The sequence below is a fragment of the Lynx rufus genome, unplaced genomic scaffold, assembly GCF_022079265.1.
Source record: "Lynx rufus isolate CCGP_SWC_20201006 ecotype Redwood Valley unplaced genomic scaffold, mLynRuf1.p SCAF_4, whole genome shotgun sequence".
NCBI classification, from domain to species: domain Eukaryota; kingdom Metazoa; phylum Chordata; class Mammalia; order Carnivora; family Felidae; genus Lynx; species Lynx rufus.
In genome coordinates, this window is record NW_025814856.1 from 128086239 (window position 1) to 128113165 (window position 26927).

Genomic DNA, 26927 nt, shown 5'->3' on the forward strand with positions numbered 1-26927 from the left:
CTCATTTTCTGCATCTCTAAAATAGGAATAATAGTAGCTGTGCCTTGTGCTTTGCAGAGATGAAACAAAATACTGCATGGGAGCCATCTGACGCATGCCCCCAAGAAGAACCCCAAAATGCTGCTGTTGGTAGGGGTGGCTGCTGTGGCTGTTTTGTTACTGATGTAAAACCAATGGAAACCCCAATGGGCCACCTAAAAATCATACGCTCCCAGCAGGCTAATCAGTTTGGTAAGCATTTAAAGAAGAGGGGCAAGAATAATAAGAAAGGGTTAAGAAACACCTGTCACCCTTTTAACTATGTCATCTCCAGAACCATCTCAAGAGGGTGCATCATTTGTCAGCAGAGGGACTGGAGGTTTGCCAGCATTCACAGAGAATTCCTCCTGCTCCTTTTCTCTCCCCTTCAGAATGAACAAGTACAAGAACTGTGCCAAGATGCTTGTACCAGGACAGTTCTTACATAACCACATTCTTCTCAAATTGGTTCTTGTCCCTTCCCATTGGAAAGGTTTTGACAGTCTTCCTACACATACAAAATGCCGTCCCCAGAATTAGAATCCCACGCCATGAAGCCAGTTCCCGGTGTATAAATTACTTTGTCCCAGACTTGAAACAGGTCTGGATGTCACGCTCACACCCCCTCCCCAAGGTCACATCACACCGAATTCAGAGCTATGAGACATATTGACAACTTGTGTCCATTTGGAAAAAAGAAAAAGAAAAAGAAAAGTCTCAGGAAAAAGAATAAAAATAGAAGGCACCCTAACTCCATGTGGAGCTGTTCAATGGCTGTCCAAAGCAAGGTCAACAGCAAGCAGGCAACTGTATCAGCAACTGACAGTTTCTTCACCCTCTTGCCTGCACCCCAGGAGAGCCAGCACTGTTCTTGAGGGTGCTTTGATATGATCCTACCAGAGGCAAAATCACTAGGCCAGGCAACGACAGCAAAGCATAATGGGAAGAGGTGACGGATGTTTCCAACAACCCGTCGTAGACGCCAGGATGCCATAACTGCTCATCCTATTCTAGACTCTGATCAAATGCTCTGGTCTCACGCTGTCCAGACTAAGTCCAAGGTACTCTCAATGGTTATCTTGGATGGAGTCAGCCAACTGAAAAGTGCTTCCTGTTGTGGACAGCAAAACTTCTTTGGTTTATCTCGTGGTTTGGAGCCCTCCCTGCCTTTCAAAGTTCTCACAGAAGCAACTACTGTGTACTGAATACTGTACTGTGTACAGACTGGATCCATAAGGACATACCTAGCAGTAGGCCTGTGTGCTAGCTGCTCCTGAGTAGCAAAAAGGCAGAGGAAAAAGAACCACGTCTTCATTAAAGAAGTTCTTTGAAGGCTATAAAATTCCTGCCCTGATAAGCACTCATAAAAATTCTCTAGAATTCACGGACTTTGGGACACGTCACCCCTTAGGATTAGCTTTGCTTTTGAAGCTAACATATTTCTACTCTCTGAACCCATCTGGTTATGGTCAAACGGAGAACTGTCCCAGTTATCCAAGGGGGAAAATGTGGCCCCTGGACTCATTATGGCCATCAGATCTAAATGTAAATCAGTAATTACATAGAATTTATTAACATTTTCTCAGTGCCAGGCAGGTTTCTAAGAACTTAACCATATCAACTCATTAATCTCCATAGCAAGGTAAGGCAGGGACTATTACTTACGCTCATCTTACTAAGGAAGATACTGAGGTATATAAAAGTTAAATCGACTGTCCAAGGTCACATAGCTGATAAGCAATGGAGCTGTGATGCAAAACCAGACAGTCTGGCCCAGGGGCTGTGCTCACAAAAGCTGTGTTAGTCTTGAATAAAATGGACTTATTTATATGTCACTAAGCCTACAACCCCCAAGTATCATCCTTGTACCTGCTGGATGGTGCCCTTTGGCTCCAAAGTTCCATGTATAAAGAAAGGATGCCAAGAAGGTGTGCACAATATGCTAAGAGGTTAATGACTAACACTGTTCAATAAGTTGCCGCCTTCTGCCACAGCCATGTTTAAAAGAGGACAAAGCATGGGGCGCCTGGGTGGCGCAGTCGGTTAAGCGTCCGACTTCAGCCAGGTCACGATCTCGCGGTCCGTGAGTTCGAGCCCCGCTTCGGGCTCTGGGCTGATGGCTCAGAGCCTGGAGCCTGTTTCCGATTCTGTGTCTCCCTCTCTCTCTGCCCCTCCCCCGTTCATGCTCTGTCTCTCTCTGTTCCAAAAAAAATAAATAAACGTTGAAAAAAAAAAATTTTTTTTAAATAAAAAAAAAAAAAAGAGGACAAAGCTCTTGTGGGTTTTAAACTAAAAATGGAATGTGAAAGGTCTTGACTGGGGCAGGGGTTCTTGTGAACCTTTCCTAAAATTACCCCACTAAGTACTCCGCCTTCTCAAGCACATCTGAGTGGCTCTTTATAAAGACATCTTCAGCCTGAATAGCAACTAATACACATGCCTTTGTTAGGAGCGCCCCCTAGTGACAGAAAACAGATCCAGCTCTAACAAGAGATCTAAATGGCCCTCCTCTGGTACAACAATGGGTGCTCAACAGGAAAGGATCTGGGAAACCTGTCTTCCTCACTCAGTTTTCAGTAGTCATCCCTGAAAAATTTTGAGTAGAGTTAAAATAAACTACAGTAAAAAACAGAAGAGGAATATGAAGCTCAAATATTGTTATTACAATGAAAAAGTTCTCTTTTAAACTATTTCCTTTAAAAATATCAAAACGTGGGGTGCCTGGCTGGCTCAGTCGGTGGAGCATGCAACTCTTGATCTCAGGGTCGTGAACTCAAGCCCCAAGTTGGGTGTGGAGCCTACTTAAGATAAAAAATTAAAAAGAAAAATTAAAAAAAATATCAAAAAATTTCACAAGTATAATTATTCATGTGTCCCTGGTCAGGGAGTAAGGACCGATGTACTTTTCACCACCTCCAGGGGGCATCCATAGCAGGTAAATGCCAGATGTTTTGGGGCTGATTCTGAGAGGAGATTATCTGCCCCTCCAAGCTCCTGACCCCCGCTAAGGTGGGGCCAAGGGGAATAACATGGCACATACATAAATCACTGACCTGATGGAAATGGCGGGGACAACATATGCCTTAAGGCAAGAGATGGGCAAAGGAAAAGGGGGCCCACCCTCTACCTCCCACAGTGAGAGCACATGCTGGGGCTGCCCCTGTAAGCCACACTGGGCCAATTTTAACTTCCCCAATCCAGCCAGACAGCAAAGCAAGATCAGGGAAGAAAAGATCTGTAAGTATTCCACATGGAACTTCTTGATGTCTCTCTCCATCACTAGGAAGAGTGATGACACTAACCTGGGATAGAGGTGGCCATATGAGGCTGCACCAACCTGAAGAACCTACTTCACAGGACTCTCTGTCCCAGTGGTCTGCTCTGCTGGGTTCACTGATGGCAAATACAACCCGATATCTGATCTCCCTGGGTTCTGCCAGAGATCTTTCCAGAGCTAACTTTCCCTCTTCTACACGTATAATTAGAACTTCAACAAAGCTATAGTCTCTGCACTTAAAACCAAATGTGAAGGCAGTGTGTGCCATGTTATGTATCATGTAACCAGGAACATTCATGAAAGAACCACAGAACCTGGACATGTAAGGACAAGACACTGGTGGTCTTCTCTTCATCTGTAAGGAAGGAGTCCCTTGGAAAGACATGACTCCCACTCACCAATCAAGAAAGGGAACAACATAGCTGCCTGCAACGTTTGCCTCAACTGTTGGCAGCCTCATAGAATGCCCTCATTTGGCTGCTTTCCTTTCAGAACCCCACCCCCCCCCACCACCCCACCTTGCTATTTGTTGGGAGTGAGGAAGGCACAGACAGAGATAAATTCCAAAAATGTTCAAGAGGCTCAAGTAGTCCCTATCATCAAGGCCAAAGTCTCAACAACATCTCTGAACATACAACTCAGGAAGTGGCTACTTAAAAGGTTGAAAAATGATTCTATAAATTCTATTTACCTGAGAAATGTATATTAAGAATCAGCTCAGAGTTCCCTACACAGCTCTGCGCCCCATCCCAATAATGCTGGTTCCCTGGGACTCCACCAATCGTCCCTACCCCTTCCATGTTATTGCTGTCATGTTTTGATTATGGGTGTTTTTAACCTCAAAATACATTATTACTATTGTTTCTACAGTCCATATGCATTTAGCTTTTCCATTTCCAGTGCATTCTTTCCTGCATGTCCATGTTAAGAAAGAAGATAATACTAGATGTACAGACCATTATACCTCATATAAAAGGCCCCCATGACAGCATGAGGAAAAAATAATTGAGAATGAGAGTCAGGATATGTGGATACCAGAGAAAAGCTCATCTGCCACGAACAACAGACAAATCTCAATTAATAGAGAGGCCAGCTGGGCATCTTAGGGTGTTCCTACCCCCGAAAGTCCCCAGTGAAGGCTAAAGAGAGCCCCCCCCCAAATCCTAAGGCTCCTGTCTTGGTCCTACAACTTCACCCTCTGCAGGCTGATAAGCAGAGCTGCAATGTCACTGGGTGTCCCAGTGGCTGTTTGTCCAAGTTTAGAAGCAGGATGAGGGTGGGGATTCTGGTTGGGAATCGATGGCTGTGATTTTGCACCACCTGGTGGCTGATTTTGCTCCAGCTTCATAATAACCGGAATCTCCCCGAGCAAAAGTGCAAATGATTTGGGATGAGCACTGGGTGTTGTATGGAAACCAATTTGACAATAAATTTCATATATTGGAAAAATAAATAAATACACATTTAAAAAAATTTTTTAAAAAAAAAAAGTGCAAATGATTAGGACTGGGGCTTTGCTGCATTTCAGATAGGGAAAAGGGGTGTGTGACCAGAAGGGACCAGATCGTAGTGCCCACGAGGCAGAATATAGAAGACTTGCTTCCAAGGAACGGGCACACACAGTGTCTGCCTGCAAATTCACTAAGACTGAACCATGGCAGTGTCTCAGTCACTGGTAGGCCCTCAACTAACATCCCCCAGGGGTCTCTCAAGTGGAAGGGATGGTCTGGGGCTGGATGGACTGGAAAGGATTGGCCAGAGCTTCCTGGAAGAGCACCGCAGCCCACACAGGGACCTCCCGAATTCTGAATAGCTAAAATTTGCAGAATTTCAATAAATGACAATTCAGAAAAATACTAGTTGTCCCTTTGGCTTTTCTGACCTATTGTTTATGGGTCACATATTTAACTACTTGAAAGAAAAGTGTTCGGCTAGGAACTCTATCCTAATTATCAAATCATTCATATGGGAAAATGTGACTTTACAAAAAGCTGCTTCACCTTGTAGTTACCAGAGTTGCAAAGGTGGGGGGAGAGATGAGGAGAATCACAAAATTAGGTACACGTCAAAATTTACATTCTGCAATTCCCACAAATGTATTCTGGATTCTTATTGTCTCTGTGCTCTAAGGAACCAAATCACATTCTCAGCGACAAAACCTTATGAGAAAGTCCTGTCAGGAATGATGCAGAAATAGAAGCCAAGTCTCCCATAGGCAGGGTTCTCCTCTATGTATGGTGATTGTGGAATGAAAATTCCCCTGATCTCAAGAACATGGTATTTTTGTACAGCAGCAGTTTCTAGGAAGCTTCTGACTCCAAACAAATGCATCAATGTCCGCCATGTCTCCTGAGCAGTGCACCAAGTGTTGGGAAGACACTGTTACACCTCACACGCCTGTCAGCTAGTGGACGGTGGGCTTTCTCTTCCCCACTTATCATGCACAGGCACGGGCTGGGAGGGGACTGAGCCTGAGACTGCCTGAGGTCCTCCTCTCCAGGGCTTACCCCTGACTGAAAGCTCCCCAGGCACTGGTAGTGCATTCGATTCTCCTTACTTCCTGTAGCCATGTTCTATGACATCATGGAAAATCCGGATATAACAAATACTGAACCATTGCTTCCTAGGGGAAATACAGTGTTAGGCTATTTCCAGTCTCTGGTCACATGATTTTTGCCAACCAATCGATACATAACCTTGTCTTATGTATTTTTTAAGACAATTAATACATATTGTTGGTTCATTAACAATGAACCCACGGCAACAACACTGGAACATCGGCCTGACCTGAGTTTATCTAGCACACACATTTCCCCCATAAGGCACATCCCAGCTCTGTGCACTTACAAAACCCAGCATCACGACGCTTGGGGACCACTTTAAATAGCAATATCACCAACATAAAACACAAGTTTCAAAAATTGAGGCCTTGGCCAGACTATGAAAAGGACTCCCATTTAAAGTATTGTAGCCAAAACAAGAAGGTGGAGCATCCCCCCCTTGTTTGACCTCATGTCTGCAAATGACTATGAAAGCAGGAGTATTGATTTGGGGGTTACAAATAAATTCTAGTGAATAGTTGGAGTTGCAAATATGGAATCCATGAACAATGAGGACTATTTCAAACCCCTTTGAATTTAAAATTCTCTATAATCTGTTCTCTCTTGCAAAGTCAGCTTGACTTCTCTCTGCATGCAAGCTAAAATGTCAGCCCATGACACATGCTTGCAGTTTCCCAGGTACACATTGTTCTTCCATCAGTAACTTTTATTTTGAACCATGCATTTTTTCACTATCCTCCTGGGACAACTTATGACTCTCCCATCCCTCATCCCCAATAATAATACCAATAGTAATTGTAACATCGGCATAACTGCATCTAAATTCATAGTCTGTTTAATAAGCGCCATGCACTATTTGGTGTGATTTACAAGTATCTACTAATTTAATTCACACAAATCTATTGATACAGACAACTCTTATACTCCAGATTTAAGATGAGAAAACTAAGACATGAAAATGCCAAGTTATCTGCCCACATCACTCAGCCTGTGATCAGGGGAGTCAGGAATCAGCCCTGGGAAGCCTGAATTCAGACCCAAGTTTAATCCTGATGTCATGCTACAGTTATGGTTAAATTCTAGCAGCATTTAGACCAAGAGGCTTCCTCTTGTGACAGGGAAACAGGGACAGGGATGGAGGTGGAGGAAGCCATGGATAAAGACCCATCTCACTTTATTCCCTGCCATTTGCATTTGAGAAAAAATGTATTAAAATGACACCAAGCCCTGCATATGCAATTGCATATGATTATACTTGTGTAATGATGTATAATTTTCTTCTATCATTTGGAAGTAGAAAATCCTCTAAAAATTTTAACATGAATCTGTATTAATCATTTAATTTTTTTTTTTTTTTTTATTCTCTGATCCTTTGATATCTTAGATCCTTGCCAGGAGAGGAGGAACTGCCCTTCCCAGGGTTAGCTGATTCCTACAGACAGGAAGCATGCCCTCTATATGCAAACTAGCCAATCCAGATCCCAAACCCCAAGGGATCTCCTTCATCAGGGTTTTGCACTCAGGGCCACTATGCCCCTACCCTAATCACAGGGCCAGGTAACAGGCAACTAAGGGCAATCTCTAGGAGATTATTCAAACCTGCTTACACTTATCTTGCCTTGACTTTTTTCATGGAAACCACAACAAAGGCTCTTGTCCATGTTTTCCCTTCACTCCCTCTACCTCCTGACCACCACCAGTGCTTTCCCACATGGTCCTGTGTGGGGTGACATGTTCCCTCTCTTGATAACAACGAGTAATACAGTATCTTTTCAACAACCATCATCTCTAGGTGAGGTGCTGGCCTCAGCAAACCTGAACGCGATCAAACCTACATTTTAAAAGAGAATCTTGGGGCACCTGGGAGGCTCAGTCCATTAAGCGTCTGACTTTGGCTCAGGTCATGATCTCATGGTCTGTGAGTTCGAACCCTGCGTCAAGCTCTGTGCTGACAGCTCAGAGCCTGGAACCTGCTTCTGATTCTGTGTCTTCCTCTCTCTCTGCCCCTCCCCTGCTCGCTCTTGTCTCTCTCTCAAAATAAGTGAACATTAAAAAATTTTTTAATAAATAAAAGAGAATCTTAATTCTGAAATAATATTTTTCTCAATGCCATTTTCCACTTTTACATCTTAGTCACTTCTTTCTCTTAAGACAATCTGAAAATGTTAAGGGAAAGGGAAATATTTACCAAAACTTTTCATATTAAAGCACATTATATTGTTCAGAAACAGTTTCTTTTAAAAATGAGTTTATTGGGGCGCCTGGGTGGCGCAGTCGGTTAAGCATCCGACTTCAGCCAGGTCACGATCTCGCGGTCCGTGAGTTCGAGCCCCGCGTCAGGCTCTGGGCTGATGGCTCGGAGCCTGGAGCCTGTTTCCGATTCTGTGTCTCCCTCTCTCTCTGCCCCTCCCCCGTTCATGCTTTGTCTCTCTCTGTCCCATAAATAAATAAATAAATAAATAAATAAATAAATAAATAAATAAATAGAAAATAAATAAATAAATAAATAAAAATGAGTTTATTTTGGTTCCAAACTAAAGGAATGGGAGAAGGGGGGGGCATCTAGAAAAAAAAAAAAAACAGCCTTGTCCAACTTCAACACCTGCCTTAGTTCAAGAGAGATCAGAAAAATGAACTACAGGGAGCCTGGGTAGCTCAGTCACTAAGCATCTGACCTTGGCTCAGGTCATGATCTCACAGTTTGTGAGTTCAAGTACCACATTGGGTGAGTACAAGCCCTGCTTCAGGTAAAACACAAGCCCCAGATGAGCCCCACTTCTCTGTCTGTCTGTCTCTCTCTCTCCCCCCTCACTCACATGCACCCTCTCTCTGTCTCAAAAGAAAGAAAGAAAGAAAGAAAGAAAGAAAGAAAGAAAGAAAGAAAGAAAGAAAGAGAAAGAAAGAAAGATGAACTACAAATATGTCCTTTTTAATGACTGTCCCACAAACTGGACAAAGGTAAAAATCTTAAGCAGAGAAGCTACCAATTCAACATCTGAAGGGTTTCTAGCCAGGAACACAACTCTTCACAGAGTATGAATACCATTTGACACAGTTCTTGACCATTATAACCAACAAGGTACAGTCTGTTAGCAGGCATTTCCCCGGTTTTCAAAATAAAGTCATTCTAAATAGAATCTGCCTTCCATCACCTTGAGAAATACATGTGCCCTTCCCTTCTTAGTTCCAGTAACCCTGACCCTCCTCCCACCCAGGGACGTGCCAAGGCATGTCTACTTGGAAACTAGAGAATCATGAACTGAGAGATCTTAGAAGATTAAGCAGCTTTGTTTTAGAAGCAGATGCTTTTCTGTGTTATGACTAACCATACACGCCATTTAGCCACTTTAAATTGAGATTTCAGAATTATTTCATCAGAAAAACCTGCTCTGTCGGGATGCTGTGCTGAGAGGAGATGTAAGGCCATCTGCCTTCTCAAAGGTGTTGTGCTTTATTATCCTTTAACAACTGTTCTGCTTGCCTTGTGGGAGCAACTGCCCCTCCTGCTTTGGAAAACTGAACAAGCTGCCTGTGATTTCCATGACATGTGCTCTCCACAAAGCAAGGAAGGGAAGTGGTATTTGCTGGGCACATCCTCCGTTCCACGTGCTGGGCCACTCACTAACAGATGATCTTTAATGGCCTTCCAACAACCTTGAAATAGAACAGTAGCTGCATGGTTGAGGAAACTGATGGCCGAAGAGGTGAAAATAACGGGCCCACTGGTCCAATGGCTTGTAATTAGGAAATATGGAATTAAAATCTAGGCCCACTGAACTCCAAAAACTTGTCATTTAACACTTCCTAGGCATTGCCTCCTTAGGAGATGTGAAATGAGAAACAACAATCTTCATCTTATGAATTGAAATTCTTCCTCAAAGAGATTCAAAAGATTGTCCAAATCTCAAGTGCTCCTAAAGGAGGAGACAGTAAGGAGTTCGCTAAGGGAATGGGCAAGACTATTCCTCTTTCAGAAGCACAGAGAGAATTGTGCATCAAGACAGCTTACAGCACCTAGAGATTTTATGGCCACTTGTGTCCCGCCAGCATTTTTGCACGACGGTCTCTAGGTGGCGCAATGAGCGCATGATTCCATTTACTGAGGCTTGTCTGTTTCTGGCGGACTGGCCTTCGAAACTGAAAATCTCTGCTTGTCAAAGCTGTTGGAAAATTTCCACCATTAGAAATCATTACTAACTCGTCTTTCCAATTTCTCAACTCTCTTATGCACGATAGTGGCCTAGAAGAAGTTTCAGGGGAAGGACTAAAATTGAAAACCAAAAAAAGAATCATGGAAAAATAAAGGAAACCAACACTCTCTTTTGGTTATTCTATGTTCCAGGTCTCTGCTTTTTCTAAAATGACTTTTCAAGTCCTTTGAAAGGAGGCCACATAAGAGCTAAAGCCTTAAAACCACATCAAATTAATTTTAAGTGAAAAAAAATACATTGTTTTTCCCAAAGTACTTGAAGCAGAACATTCAGTAGACACTGAAAACTAAGACAGATACACTCTAATACTAAACTGTGGAAGGAATTAACATCATGTTAACACAGATGGAGCTACATTGAGAAAAGTCACTCAGAGTTTGGCTCATGAAATACTCTGATTATTTCACATAGGACCAGAACCCGAAAACAAAAAGGGAGATGTGTCATATGTCCCACACCCACTATATATACCCTTCCTAGAGATCTGTCATAACCCTAAGAACCTGTAATAACCCAAGTCCTGGTAAGTGTTCTTCCCCTGACTTCCCTCTCTTCTCTGTCCTTCACACACATGGCCAGAAGAAGAAATGACACTGTGCATGCTGGGATCCAAATTCCCCCTGACAAAAACCACTAGGACCTGGGGCAGAGACACAATGAGTCCTGGGTGGCAGCATGTAGAAACAACTAGCGTTGTGTATTTTCTGCATAGTTCAAATGCACTGGAAATCCAGGCAATAGTGGAGGAAGACCACGATACGGTAGCAACTCAGGCAAACCCTACACCCAGGCTCTCCACCAGGACAAGATGTCAGAATCAGCTGGGGGTATTTTGAAATACACATGCCTTGATCTCTTCCCAAGCTATTTTGATATGATTTGAGGGTAGGAGATTGGGTGATTTTCCAAAGCTTCCCTGGTGATTTGGATAGACCTCGTTCAACATGCAAAAGTAAAACCTGTAAAGAACTGGGTGGGGAAAGAGAACGTGAGCCCCATCCACATTCCCTCAGCCATATCCCTGATAAATAGGCTCTGTCAATGCACAGATGCATGAGAGCAGGGCTGGGGTCACCTACAAGCCTTGACCATCGATACACAGCAAGTACAGGGAAATCTCACGTGGTCCTTCAGCCACGAAACTTTTTGCTAAAATTTTAAAAAATAGATTCAACTATAAAATCAAATGTAGTGTCAGTCAAAATATGAGATATGGGAGAGCCTGGTGGCTCAGTCAGTTGAGCATCTGACTCTTGATTTTGGCTCAGGTCATGATCTCACCGTTTGTGGGTTTAAGCCCCGTGTCGGGCTCTGTGCTGACAGTACGGAGCCTGCTTGGGACTCTCTCTCTTCCTCTCTCTCTGCCCCTCCCATAGTGGCACACTCTCTCACAAAATGAATAAATACACATTAAAAAATATGAGATATGATGATGTAAAAATGATGTCACAGTACCTCTGTACAGTAAGTTGCAAAGCAACAATATGATGTTTGACAAGTATACTTATTAGAAAACATATATTAAGACTATCACTATAAAAACAATAACTTATCAGATTTTTTTAGTTTAGGAAACATTAGAAAAGTTTAAAAAAATAGTCACTCCGATCCATTGGATTAAAGTGGAAATGACTCAGTGTTTGTGGAAAGGAAAGCCATTTGGTAATAACAACAACCTTAAAAATATATGCCAAAGAAATGACAGTCCCACAAATTTATCTGAATAACTTGATCATGGATGTGTATAACTAATGGGTGGCAAAGATGTTAATTGTAGACTTATTGGTAATTTCAAAACATTGAAATGCTCAGTAAAAGGGTTTGATTAAATAAAGTGTAGTCCATCCAAACAATGAAAAAGTCTTCAGTAATGGAAAACAATACAAGTAAACTCACATGGAAATATTTGCAAAGACAATGTCCATGAAAGGCAAGGTTTCCCAAATACCATATAAAGCAGGATACTGATGTATATAAATATTAATATTTGTGCGTGTGTGTGTGCGCGTGTGTGTATTAAAGGAGAGTGTATCCGGTAATATAAAGCAATGCCTGGTGATTTCTAATCCCTGAAGCCAAAATCTCATTTTTTGCCATTTACAATGGAGGCTAAAATGGAGACCTAATTTTATAGCCGGAGAATTTGAGATTAATTAGCTCAAAGTCACAGCAGAAATGCAATGATGATAAAGGCAAGAAAGGAATCCAAGTTGAAACAAAAACAACAGATTATATTCCAGACAAGCTGTGTTCTGATCTGTAAACTGAAAAAAAGAAAATCTAGGAGCCCATAGCAAGTGCCCATAGCAAGGCAAAACTTTTAGGAAAATATAAATCACATAAATCTGACCGTGAATACATGTCAGGAGCCTCCCAATTTGACTTTGATACAAAATCCATGTATGTAAGTAATCCAATCACTAACCCAATAATAAGATCCATCCCACAGTTGCCATTGCCCATTTAATTCGAATAGAACCTTAAGCATCTTGTGAAGTAGATTTAATGAAGTCTAGATGCATCCCGGGCTAACTACACTTAATCAGAACCGAATAAACAAACTCAGTATTAGTCACACTTGTGCAAGTTATTCCGCTTCACTGCAGCCAGAAGAGATTTTCATGTGATCCTGTTTAAACAGCTAAACATCTGGAAAATATGGAAACTATTCTGTGAGGCACAAGAGGACCACACGCTCGGAGGAGCCATCAGTTGTGTGGCTGGGGTCAGGCCCCTGATGTTGGAAGGAGAGCACTTACTGGAGACAGCTTACTTACAATGAAGCCAAGTTTTTTATAATCCCGTGTGTACATGGACTTGCGTTTCTCCATGCTGCCACTGCTGTTATTAGGTTCAGACTCTGCATCAAAAGCGATTCTTCGAAGTTCAAATATGATGTCCCTCTGAGCCTGAAGGCGTTAGGGAGAAAAAAAAAAGGAGGGGGAGGGAAGAGCTGCTTTCATTGTGTGACATTACATACACTCCCTCTTTCCCCAGGGTCTAAATGAATCACTGCTTTCAGGCAAAAGAAAAACAGATAAAAGACAACCAATGTTCTAAGTTAGGGCTCTGCATAGTCCCCCCCTGCCACTCTCCCTGCTGGTCAGCCCTGGCAACCCTCCACGATTATCCTCATGGCCAAGTCACTTGGAATACTGGTGTCAATTGCCTAGTCAAGTTCTAAATGGAGCCCCAAGTATGATGGAAGGCTTGGGTTCATACAAGCCAAGTTCAAGAACCTGGGACTTCCGCACTGTTCGAAACAAAGTGAGAGGCACAGAGGTTTATGAACAGCATTCAAGTGACAAGGGGTCCCGGACTCCACTAAGAAGTGACTTCATGGAAACAAACCCTTCAAAATGGTTAAAATGGTTAACTTTCTTGTTATGTGTATTTTACCATGATAAGAGAAAAATGTATGTTTTAAATAAATAAAAGGAAGCATTTCCAAACAGAGAGGGCTGTTCCACATTAAGATGCATGGCCTTCCATCACTAGAAGTGGTAAGATGACAGTCTCATCTCTCTGGGATGATTACACTTGGCCTTGCCAAAAGTCCAGGGCATGGCGGACAGCCTCTCAAAGCCTCTCCATCATTCTTAATCGCATGGCCTCGTGCCATGAACGAAGTGCCGTGGCTGTTACACACTTCACATGTGCAGTTCACATCTGCAATAGATCAGGCCCTCACGTGCCAATAATGAGTGTTTTCCTTTCCAAAGCTGCAGCGCTGTTTAAGTTGAAAATGTGCTACAGCAGGATTCCCAGCTGTTTCCTCTCACTCTGCCCTCACACAGGAAAGTTCCCCAAAAGCCTTCTGGATGGAGACATAACCTCTCACACACAACAACCAGAGACCTTGAGAGAATTATAACAAACAGCCAACCAACAAAAACGCAAGCCCAGAAATCAGGTGTCACCTGGGACCCCCACCTTCAGTAATGACGACGGGAGAATGGAAATCACTTCCTCAACCTGCAGGGTCAGTATCACACAGAGCAACCAAATGGCCCTGGTTGTCCGGGAACTTGACTCCAGAGCCATTACCATTGAAGGTATTGGGACCAAAAGCCAAGATCTGTGGCTGTGTGACATCAGGCTTTCTTATCCAATAAAGGAAGAATATGCGTGTGTTCGATGTATAATGAAGTAATCCATTTGCTTTATTCTCTGATCCTAAATTTGCCTAAATTTTAAATGCATTCCCCCAAGTTCTAAGATGACAATAAAACAATTATCATCACCTAAAAATTCCTGGTTTGGGAGTAGCCCCAGAAAAGATTTTAAATAACTTTCTCTCCCTTATGTGCTTTTGCTGCTGTCTGGTGAGCACTCACCTGGTCCTGGGGGTCCATCTTGGTCATCATCCTGTCTTCTAGAAGGTTAAAGGTAAGCACCTGTAGCACATACAGCTGGTGTGCCATTTCATTGTTGATGGCTCTCTGAGCTCGGATAACATTCTGTAGAGATAGTTCAGAAAAAATTTAAAAAAGAAAAAGCAAACAATTAATCCCCATAACTATGCCAGGTAGAGCCCCAGAATTCTCCATTTGGAGGCACAGGGAATGTGGGCTGGTGGGTGGAACCGCCCTTTGGAAGAAAGGGGAGCATGGAGGTGATCTCAGACCTTTTGTTTATGTTCCAGAGCCCAATAACATTCCTGCTATTTGGGCTAGAAACCAGGAAAAGACCTACTGTGTGAGGGAGGGAGAAAAATGGAAGGCACTAGAAATGCACTGGTCATTGCCACAATATGAGTCAAGAAGGTGTGCCTGAAATAAGCTGAGAAGGAAGACTGGATTTCTGCAACAGAAGCATCCCCTGCAGGCCAGTAGAGGAGCGAATGGTGCATACATCTTGTAAGCAATTTTGCCATCATTTTACCCTAGCATGGTCCCTGACACGTGATCCCACTTCTAAATGTGGAAAAGTTTTAGAAGCAACACAAAAAAGCAAAGTATCTGTCAGGCCTGCAGTTAATTCACTGTGGAAACTATCCAGAGACCACCACCACCACCACAATGCAGTGAGGGAATGCATGTGCTTAACTTTACTCGCCTACTAACAATTAAATGAAAAATAAAATGACCCTTCCCCTTAGAAAGAGAGTGAAAGTGGAACAAATATAAAAGGAATGGCAGGAGACTAGATATGGAGGCTTTTGCCCCCACCAGAGCTGGGTCAGAAAGGAGACTGAATGCTTGGGCCTAACATGTATCTTCTTTAGCAGAGACTGTGGTTGTGCCTTAAAAATGCCGAACAACCAAACAACCGGTCATTGTGGTGAAACGACTATTCAAATCAGTGGTTTTGAATGTGATAGAGCCAACCACATCTTGCCATCTGAAAGAACTTTCTCTAGGTGCCCCCAAACCCAACATGCATTGGACTCCATGTCCTAGCTGTGAGCACCACGTCAAAATAGCCAGTTAAAGAAGAGAGGCAGAGAGAAAAAATGAGGAACAGAAAAAAGTCACTGAACCAAAATATTGGGGTTGTGTGGGTGGGAAGCTAGTCAGTGAGATGGAGAGGTGGAATGAGACCCCATACCCTTCCATTTTCAGAACTGAATGTTACTTCATAGTATGTGCCTCACATCCAAGGTGTATAGCCATCTTTTTTACTAGCAACTCAAAAGAATCTGTGCTCCAAGTTTTTGCCTGAGAATACCACCCTTGACCTTCCAGCCATCAAAGTCTCATAGGAGATTTCCCACTGAAGCAAAGTGATCTTTCAGACATGGAGGCCACAGCCACTTCCACCCATGCTAATTCTGGGCATTCTAACCCCCCACTGCCACACCCAGGTAACAACCATGGGCTAAGACCTTAATTTAACATTTCTCATCCTTTGTCCCTCCACCCTCCTCCTCTCACACAAACACCTTCACTGAACTACATCTGGTAGTGAAGCCTCCACTTCCACTGAGAGCCAGGACAAAGATGAACCATATCATGAATCCCCCCTCTGCAATCTCTACCAGACCATTCTTGGACCAAGAATCTACTAGGATACTCAACAAACACCCATTTCATATTCCAGTTCCTGGGGGGAAAAGTGTGTCATCCCCAAAGAACTGGGGTACCTCTTTCATTAAACAATGAAAATTATACTCATATGTTTCTTTTTATCCTGTCAGCCAGGAAATTTAAAATCAAACTTGATGACAAACTGTAGTCATTGCCATTGGCTTTGGATTCTAGAATATTTATTGTGTTTGCCCTCATAAAGGTTTTTAACTTTCAAAAGACTCATTATATTGGAGAGTGTGTGTGTGTGTGTGTGTGTGTGTGTGTATAATTGTGAACTTGTAGAACTCTTTGAAATCACAGAAACAGAAATTGCTTCTTTTGTAAGCTGGAAATCAATCACGCATGTTTCTTTCAGCCTTTGGTTAAAAGTCAAGCAGCAGATAAGGCCTCGGGAAATCATGCTATTTGATTTATTTTGAAGCATTCACAACGTAACATGTAGGGCTCCTTTTCCACTGACATTTCAGGTCATTTTTGCATTGCAGTTCACAGGTGGATTCCATGTATGTCTTTCCTGCCTGTGTCTTGCAAAGGGGCCCAGGAAAATGATGGTCAAAATTACAGGGCTTCTGTCAGTCTGAGAAGGTTTCCAGCTAGCTTCCTCATTAAAAGCTGTATAAGCTCACACAACTGGATTTTTTTAAGTCAAGGAGCCCCTGATTTCCTAAATGTAAAGCTAGAGTGATGGTAACTGTAATAAACCTGCACCACTGGGAGAGATTTCCACCCCTTTCTGCCAGAATGTCTTTCTAGAGCAGTTCCAGAGACTCCTCCTTACAATCAAAGGAGGCCATTCCTGTGGGAAAGCCTTGTTTATTCCAGTTCCAAAACCACACTTCTTCCTTTCTAGTTCCTACTGCTTCCTCACAGAAGCAAATCATAGAACACACCATGAATGGAAGCCAAAAGAGGAGATATATGAACACACCAGACCATTCCCACCCAACGAAGAAGTCACGGCACGTAGGTACTCACTGTTAAAATGATGGAACGAAGCTGCTTCTGAGCCAAAATATTCGCCATCTCCTGTTGGAGGAAAACACACCCACATAAAACCTTAGGTTAGAAAAATCCATTTCAACATGGCCCCAAACGACTTTATCCTGGGTGTGCTTCCTAACTGTATATCAGCAGTATTTCTTATGAAGGAATAGACACCAACAGGCAGTGGTATTCAAATGACTTTTTGAATGTTCTGTTTTGATAACAAAGCTTTGTCCAAAAGCAGAGGAAGGAAATCTGGCACCCACAAACTTCTCCTCTCCTTTTTTTTAGGAATTTCCACCTTCCAGGAAAAATTGAGTACTGAATTAAAAGTGAATGCTCCAAAGGAGAGCAATGGCTCTCCATTCCAAAGGCTCATCAGCTTTTATTAGACTATACATGTGTAGGGAGGTTTCACTAGGAGACACGCCTGCCCCCAAGGAGATCCCCATAGTAGAGAACCATCATTTTAAGGACCTAAACCTTCTTAATCTATGCAAAACCAAAGAGGGAGTGGCCCAGGGCTTGAAAACAATCTATGCAAGTGAACCAAGAAGCTCTTTAGGGAAGGACAAATATCTGAGCAAATGCGAAGCTCTTAGAGCCCACACTCCGCATTGCTAGGCATCATTTCTACAAGCTGTATTTTGGGCTTTGGGCTGCCTGGCTAACACAGAGGAATTGCAGGTGACTTTATTAAAAGAAATGATTCATGGACACTCTTTCTAAATATTGAGAAACAGATAGTAAGGAGAAATTATAAAGTTGGGTACAACCATGGTACAAACATTCAAAAACAAAAATACTGCTCATATTCAGGAAGACACCTGCGTGTTGTTTTTTGGGCAGGGAGGGGCTGGATTTTAGGGTTGCTGCTCTTAACTGAGTAGAGAAGAAACTAAGCTATGATTCAAACACACAACCACGAATTCATTCGAGGTTAAAATAAACTTGCAGGAAGCAAGGAGGACCCAGAACACAGGGAGAAAGTGCAAGGGGGACACGCAAGCAGGCTTGGGCAGAAACAGAATGTGGGGACTTACAGTCAGAGGACAATCAAGGATGTCAACACTGCTCTCTACACCAACCTAATGGTGCCATCGTCACCACAGAAAGGAAAGCAAGTAGGAAAGAAGAAGGGATGGAAATTCAGAGGACTCTGTTAGAGGTTACAACTTTAGTTTAACACCCCTGCTGACCCACTGCATTGCAGAGAAAAGTGCATAAATACTGTGAGGTGTTTCAAATCACCTTCCAATCTCTTAAGAATAAAAAAGCAAGGACAATGACACACACAGAAACAAGTAAAAGAGCAGCCTGGAAAGAACCTGTCTTTCTATGGTGCGCACAGAAGGCAGTACTTGCTTCCTAATGCAAACAGCAAGGTCCACTTTTTTTTCTTGGACCACATGAAAAACAAAGAACCCAAAGGACCCTACAGTTCTTTTAATTTATTTTCTTTTATAAAAATGAAATTACTGCCTAATCACACACAAAAAAAGAAAAAAAAATTCTCTATTTTAGCCTATTGATTGATGAAATTTTAAATAAGTTAAAAAGGACAATTTATTTCCAGTATCTACAGCAATTGTTGTAATTATCTGTTGACATTATTTATCTTTTTCTGTAAGCCTATGGTCACCTTAAGGGCACCGAGACTGTCCTTTTCATCTTTGTATTCCATGCCTGGAGCACTATGTCTGGCAGAAAGTAGACAATAAATGATTGGAAATGAAAGAACGTTTTCTACTACCCTTGTAAGGAACAGAAACTTGGTCAGGGAGAAAATAAAAAATCCTTGTCTCCAACATGGATTTGTTGTTGTTGTTGTTGTTCAATATAAGAAAACTGAGTAAACTTGAGAGTCCATAGAGAATATTTTATACCGTTAAGATGATATAAAAGTATAGATAGATATAAATATGGATGTAGGGGGGCCCCTGGGTGACTCAGTCAGTTAAGCATCTGACTTTGGCTCGGGTCATGATCTTGCAGCTCATGGGTTCATGTCCTGCGTTGGGCTCTGTGCTGACCACTCAGAGCCTGGAGCCTGCTTCAGTTTCTGTGACTCCCTCTCTCTCTCTCTCTCTGCCCCCTCCCCTGCTCACACTCCATCTCTCTCTCTCAAAAATAAACATTAAAAATTTTTAAAAATAAAAAAATATGGATATATGTGTATTAACATGGAAACATGTTCACAAAATCCTGTTTCATTTTTAAAAGCAGTTAAAAAAATAACCAGTGCATGTAGTGAAAAAAAATCATGTATGTAGAAGAGGCTTTGCTTAGAAGAAAGCAGGAAGAGGGGCCACACAAAGTGTGACCAGTTGGAAGAGTTCTCTCTTGGGGCATGCAATTAGAGGTGTCATTCAAACTTCTTCCTTTGAATCTGTATTTTCTGATTTTCCCACCAAATCTTTTAAGTTTTAAAAAGGTTTTTGTTTAAATAATACCTATGAAAACCATAAATATTTACAGAAAAATCTGGAAGGGACCTCACCAACATGTATGCCATGAAAATGGTAACATGAATAATGGCATGTAGTTGTAAGGAAAAGGATCCGTTTGCTCCCATCCCCAAGAGCCCCCTTCCCCACACAAGTACCCCTTCCCTTCTCCTGTGCAGAGACAGGGAGAATCTCCCACATCCAGGAGGCATGGGGAAGCAAGAGACCCCTCCCCTGTACCACCACCTTCTCCCACACCCCCAAAAACCCCCAGGGGGCCTTGGCAAAGCAGGAGGTTCTGCCCCAGCCCCCTCTAAACCCAGCACTCTCTCAGGCCCACTCAATGAACACAAAACAAAAATATCGCTCCAGTCTGCCTGACAAGTAAAAATATCTGACCATGGTGGTATTTTTCCTCAGTAAAAGCAAAAAGAGGTGTTTAAAATCCATCTGAATTCATTTTAAACATTTTGAAAAGTAAGGAAAACCAAGTTAATGGAGTCCTACCAATGTGTTTGGCCCAAAGTCTGGAGGAGAAGTTGAAATAAATAAAATTTTTTCACTGAAGTGGAATCTGTCCAATGTCCTAAGGCTTTAAAACAAACAAACAAAGCTGTTCCTATAAATCCAATAAATAAATGTTTAGATTATGTTTTAATCTAATTAGAGGGAGAAAATGGGCTTGTGTCTTTCAGGCTCCAGAGAGTTCTTCTCTCAGCAAACAGGAGACAATTCGGTGGGTGACGCCTCCCTGACAATGGGATGCTCTGCAGAGAAGAGCAAGGTCAAGGTTGGGATTCTAGCTGTGACTCTTATCTCCTCAGCAATTGGTCAAATTCTTTACTCCCTCTGACTCTCATTTGTAAAGAGGCAATAATAAGGCTTTCAGAAGACATGAGAATTCAATGAAATAAGACACAAAGCATTGAACACTGATCCTGGCACATGGCAAATTCTCAAAATATTATCATTGATGACAGGCTTTGGTAAATTTTCCTAATTACCCCCAAAATACAGAACATTTAATTTTTCACAAGAAAAGCCAATAACAATATATATAATAGAACTGAAGTGATATCCCCAATTAGTATGATCTTCTGCTTTACAGGCTCCACTAACCTTCAGGAAATAACATCAAACTTTTTTTGTCATGTACTTGAAATTATATTTTTAGAGCCAACTCTCTCTTAATGCACTGAAAAACATTTTTTAAATTAAAAATCTAAATATTCCTTTTCTTGACAAACAATAGTCACGGACTCATCTTAAATTCAACACAATTTATAAAGTCAAAATTAATTTTCTATGTTGTCGCTGTTTTTATTTCAAAGACTAAATTACAGTCTAAATTTTTGGCTTGATTATATATACTCTATCTTTCTTAGTTGGACTGTTTTCTTAAATTATGTAATGTTATTAGACTATCCTTCGTGATTTATTATCATTATAGCAATATATTGCCAATCCGTGTCATCTCAGTCTCATATTGCCTACTTTTCAAAAAACAAAATTTGATTCACAAAATCAAAACCTAACATTATGTTGGTATTCCATCATATTTTCATTGGTGTCATTATTCTGGAGTCAGTACAATAGGCAACTGATTCCCTATTTCTCCATGGTCATTTGATACAAATTGAGAAGATTAACAGTACCTCTTGGTATACCAGGAAGATGCAAAGTGTATGCATCTTACACAGGTTTAGATCTAGGGATCCAAGTGAAATCATAGCACTTAGGGTGGGCATGAGTTTTTGCTTCCCCAAATCCAACGTCTTCTTCCACAGGAAAAAGGAGAAGCCCATGAGGTCAGACCAGATAGCAGGTTTCTTGACCCCCACTCCACACTCAGCTACCAGTTTGCCAGGTGTCCTTGATCTGGCCAGTAGAAGGATCAAGCTTTTCCAATGCCTATGTCAGGACTGCATATGTGAGAGCTGTCAGGCCATTCGCTGGGCTGCTGGAGGTTATCATGAGCTCAGTAATTTATATTTAGACATTAAGAGGGCAGTGCCACCTAGGATTCCACCGGCCACACTCCCCTTAAAAATCCAGCCTGGAGCACAGGCTTAGGGAGGGCAGGCAACCCCCGGCTCCAGCACCAAACCAAACACAGGAAACAACAAAGCCACTCCCTTCATTGTGCAAACAGAACCCCCTAGGAATAAGCAAATGATTCTAAATGAAAAACCAGAAACCCTCACATTTAGTCACTGAGGTTTAACATCCTTGGCAATGAAAAAAAATAAAATTAAAAACTAAAATTCTTGACATAATGTCCAGTAGCATGCTAGCTTCTAAGTTCTGCTAAAACAATTTAGTGGTAACTGTCACAGAGCTCCCGCTATACTTGCTATTGGTGGAAACATCTCATATTTCCAACCCATTTTTAAATGAAGTGAATTGTGACCAAGGTAATACAATATATGTTATGTTGATGGAAAAAACAGGAATGGATTTTGAGGTGCAAGCTATATTCCAAGACGTGCAAAATTCTACTTCTTCCACAGCACCATCTATAATGATCCTTTACTTCACTGCAGAAGAACCAGAGATCTGCAGACAAAGGACAGTATCAAAGGACAGGTTTTACATAGGTCCATTGAAGGGTCCCTTCCTTTGTTTGCACAGAAGAAGGGAAATGTGTTGCTAAGTCCTCCCCGCCACATGCATGTGTGGACAACAGAAATGTCATGGAGCAAAGAGCTCCCCAGACATAGGAACAATTATCTCAACCAGTAGCAGCAATCTGCGTGTCCTCCCTCCTGTCCTTGCCATCTTAAACCTCCATGGGCAAAGGAGAACAGCTTGCAGGCAGGAAGAAATACCTCCCTTGCCCTAGGAAGCATTCAACGACATGACAGAAGATCTCAAGGCTTCTACCTCTGCTTCCACCACAGCAGTAACACTTTCATCTCTTTATGTTTCGAGTTTCTACGTTGGGTTTCATTTGATGAAAGGACTCTGCCTCCAGAGCCTTCCGAGTGTTCTTCCTCAGACAAGGGCTTGCGCACCTCAAACTAGCGCCCACTGGATCTGTGAATGAGCCCAGGCTGGCCAGCCGGGCTGCAGAGCAGCAGGGATGCCCAAGGACTCCCCAGGATGGGAAGGAAAGGGCACTCACTGCCCCAAAAGTTGCCAGTCCCAGGTACAGTCTTAAGACAAAAGAAATCCAGCTTACCTGCCTTCTCTCATCAGGAGCCTTCAGGAAAAGTGCATTAATCACTGCAATGGTATAGGTTTGGATTTCTTGATCTGTCCTGTAAAGACACAAACAATACAGAAAGTCAGAACAGGCTACCTCTGAGTCAGACCATCATAAGGGTCGTGATCTCCCCAAAAAAAGATGAGAGAAAAAGACATGGCCTAGAAAATGCAGTTGTCACTGAATGAGAATGTATTTCAATCATCATCATGAGGCAGGAAACACAGTGGGAGAGTGGGGGGTACAACTACTGTTGCTAGCTGGACAACACACTGTTCCCTGGGGATAGGTGGTCAGCCGGCTCTCTCCCCTTCTCCTCTATTAGGCTTAAAACATGAACCCAGGGGCCGTGTGTGTGTGTGTGTGTGTGTGTGTGATTTTCTGTCTGCTGCATGAAGTATATAGGGACCAGACTTGCCTGTCCCTACACTCCTGGACTTATTATAAAGGATACCACTTTTGTCTCCATGGCAATGATATTACATATTCTAAAAAATAAAAACTTTTTAAATAATAAAAACAACAGGCTTTTATTTTTTAAGTTTACAAATTTTCTTTTTACCAAAATGAAGTCACAAATTCCAAATGAAGCAAAAATCTCATGGAAGCTCCATGGTAAAGAGTAAACAAGAAGGACCCAAGGCACAAACAAAGAGCAGCCGGAGAGCTACATTCAGAAATAATTTAGGGAGAAGCAAAGTTGAGAACGCGGCCCTTGGAGGGATGAAATCTAAAGCCCAGTGCTCCGCAGGCTGGCAAAGTAGCCTTGGAAGAGCTCATGGGGTATCCCCAAAACACCATCTCCTCATCTGTAACACTGGGTGAGAACCCAGGTTCTTAAAGGTGTTGCTTTTAGGATAAAATCAGTTCATGTATATAAAATCCTCAGCATGGCACTTGCCAAATAAGAAACTCTCCACTTTGGCAAAGTGTACCGTGAATGCTCAAGTATGCCCTCGAGATTCAGAGAAAAGACACAGACTATAGAAATAATGCATTTCACATTCAGGGAAATGTGAAACTGGTATTATTTCTAGACAGGTTTTGCACAAAATCATCATTTTGCACACAATCATCATGTGCTCATTTTCCCTGAGGCCACAATCCATAGCTTGTGCGACTTAAAATCTTATTACATCCTGGTCACCATCCCCCCTTCCAAATGAAAGAAACATCTAATGCACTTTGGTAGTTTACATTATAAACATAACAGGTAACATTTTTGGCATATTGAGAACTAATGAACATTCCCTCACAGCCCCAGCCTGCATTCCGAACCCCAAAAGGCCAATCAGATTTCCTCTTGAGAACTGGCAAATGTGTCCTGAGAGACCAGGGGTGGTACTTACTGGGAGCCAAGTCACTTTAGTGCCAACCAAAACACAAGAGAAAAGGCCTGTTGTGAGGACTCCGAGGAGGCCATAGTTTCTATCCTTGTCAAGGCTTAGCTACTTAAGTCATTCCTGGGTTCTAGAAAGCGTACCAGTATTCTTTCAGTAAACCCCCGGTCTTGTGTAAGCTACCTCAGGGGGTTTGTTGCCACCTGCAACTCCAAATAGGTTAATTTATAAAGTAGCATTGTACAGGGGGGGCTTCTCAGAGGCAATCTTACTAACTACCTAAGAGTAGAGAGAAGGGAAAGCCTACAGGCTGTTCAGGGCCTCATCTTAGAGCTCAAGCCGCTAGAGATAAAACACATACGTTACAAAATACAAAACTGAAGGTCACTGTAATCACCTTGAGCCTAAGAAAGAAGCCTACCTTTAAAAATTCCCAATTATCTATGAAAATACTCATCACAGAAAACACTATTTTTAATGACTAAGGAAAGATACTGTTGAGAACTCAAGAGAGCAAATTGTCCTATTAGGCCTCGTTAAAAGTAAAATTCTACCACATTCATCAAAACTGACTGCCTATGAAGAGGCAGGTACTGGGGACAGGCATGCCCCCCCACCCACCCCCACCGCTCCACTCCACAGGCAAGTCACTGTGCCATTTCAGTGTGATGGGGGATGGGTCTGGTACACGGTGTGCCTATATGTCAAATCAAGATTCCTTTTCTGCCTATTTAATCAAACCAATCCAAAGTGTTTCCCAGAGCTCCATAGTGGCTGTCTACCAGAACCATTTCCCCTCCTCATGGAGGGGGTGGCAGTGGTATGCTTACCCTTGAAGATGTGGGATAAGTTGTCCAATAGTGATCTCCTGAGCCACCTTCTGGTAGAGGTCATGGCTATTGAGCACCATTGACTCCAAAATGGCCAAGGACCGTTGCAGGATTGAGATGTCCATGCCCGATTTGTTGACAAAACTTGCTATCTGAAAATCCAAGAAGGACACAATTGACTACTTGAGGTAAACAGAGCATAGAAGTCCAGAAGGGAGCAAACTAAGGAAATTAGGAGCTCACTTAAGAAACACCAGACACAGAGGATGAAAAGTATCTAGAATTACAGCAGGATAGTAAGGAACACATCAAGTCAGCGATGATTGCTCATATTACATATTACAAAGCAATATTTATATCTTATTTCTATAATTCAATAATAAGCAACTTTAAAAAGGAGACAGCTTCAAAGAATTATTTTCTGGTTTTTCTGGGATTTTTCTTCTGGGTTTTAGCTTTCAGAGGCAGATGATTTCAACACATACATTGTGAGGACTCCTGTGTTTCTTTGAGACAGTAATTTCAACATATACTAATAGCCATTTCCTTCCATTCCCAGGCTACTCCTTCACCCACACGATTCATGATTTTTATGTTCATATTATGACCCTGGTTATATTCTTAAGGGATTCACACAAATCACACTTGTCAACACAATCCAACTGGCAACTTCTTAGGCACTGGCTACGCTCCTCATTATTCAACAATGAAACACTCTTTCCCCCATTCTTCCAATTTCTTATGGTTAAAATACATTCCTTTCATCTCAAATTTAGCAAACAGGAGAACATTTAAATGAGCAGTGCTAAAAGTTAAAATAATAGCTTAAGCACTAAAATATATTCCCTAAGGAATGAATCACTAAGGCCTCAAACACAATAAATCACAATGTAAGAGGGAAGTAAAATAAGGGTTAGAATAATGGATCACAGTAACCCAAACACATGGGTACCATAAAGGTTTTATTTTAGAGGTCTCATTAAAAGTTATTCCTGTCTGTTGACAACTCACACTAAAAGGCTGTTATTATATCAACATAATGACTACTTTCTTAAAAGCTAAATAATTTGGTTCCATGACAAATCGACACTTGCTGCTTCCCCCCATTGGCACTAATTTCTTCCTTTCTGCTGTCCCATTGACCCCTTCTCCTCATCCCCTCTCCATCCTTGTACAAGATTAAACGCAAAGGTGCCCATGGCAACCACAGTTACCGTCTCCACTGTTTCTAGCTAATGACTCCCTGGTGGAAGTAAGGGTAGTGGATACAGATACCAATACCCTCTCTGGCCCCAGATACATCTGGATCTCAGGGGTGGCAAATAAATGACATGAAGAAGTATAGTATGGCAATGTTATGGCTTTATATTCCAGAAAGCTATTATTTTATAGCATAAAGCGCAGGAAGAGTATGAAAATTTTAAGATTCTCAAAAGACTGCTTCAGCTCCTTTCATGGCTAATAAACTTCTCCAATGTGTTTACTGTCCCTGGCAAGCCTTTGCCTTAATCCTCACAGTCTGCTCCACTCTGTCAAATCTACCAAGCTAAGGCCATCTTTTTCTGACAAAAATCCAATTACCCTCATCCTGAGCCCACGGTTTAATACTTCACTTAGACCTCCTCTAAACAGAATGTCAATTCCTTGACTTCTTCACCAACACCACCTCAACCATTTTTCATTATCCCAGCATAATTCCTGGTACTCAATTAAAAAAAAAAAAAAAACCTGAAGAACTCACAAATAAATTTGTTGACAGTACTTCTGATTTTTCTCAGCACTATCTCTCCACCTTCCATGCTCCTTTTCTTGCCCCCATTTAGTAAATTTGGATGCACCTTTAAGACTTCCTGGAGAAGCTTCCACCTGAGAGCCTACTGTCAATACCTGCCCCCCTACCTTGTAGCTTCCACACACTCTTCTCACTTATTCAAGTACTAGTATGGATTGTGTGCCATAAAAGAGGCTTACGCTGTCCTAAGATCTGGAAATAGGTAAATGAGCAAAACCCACATGATTTTT

General features: G+C 42.0%; 1 protein-coding gene across 2 annotated transcripts in view; it reads right to left on the reverse strand.

The window, feature by feature from the left end:
• The window catches only part of ELMO1 (engulfment and cell motility 1), a 532635-nt gene that overhangs the window by 313708 nt on the left and 192000 nt on the right, over positions 1-26927 (reverse strand). For both annotated transcript variants that reach the window (XM_047095403.1, XM_047095404.1), the window contains exons 9-13: positions 24906-25057; positions 22712-22790; positions 17075-17125; positions 14405-14527; positions 12845-12976 (exon numbers count right to left, since the gene is read on the reverse strand). In XM_047095403.1, the coding sequence (XP_046951359.1) occupies positions 12845-12976; positions 14405-14527; positions 17075-17125; positions 22712-22790; positions 24906-25057 (537 nt within the window). The remainder of the gene's footprint in view (positions 1-12844; positions 12977-14404; positions 14528-17074; positions 17126-22711; positions 22791-24905; positions 25058-26927) is intronic.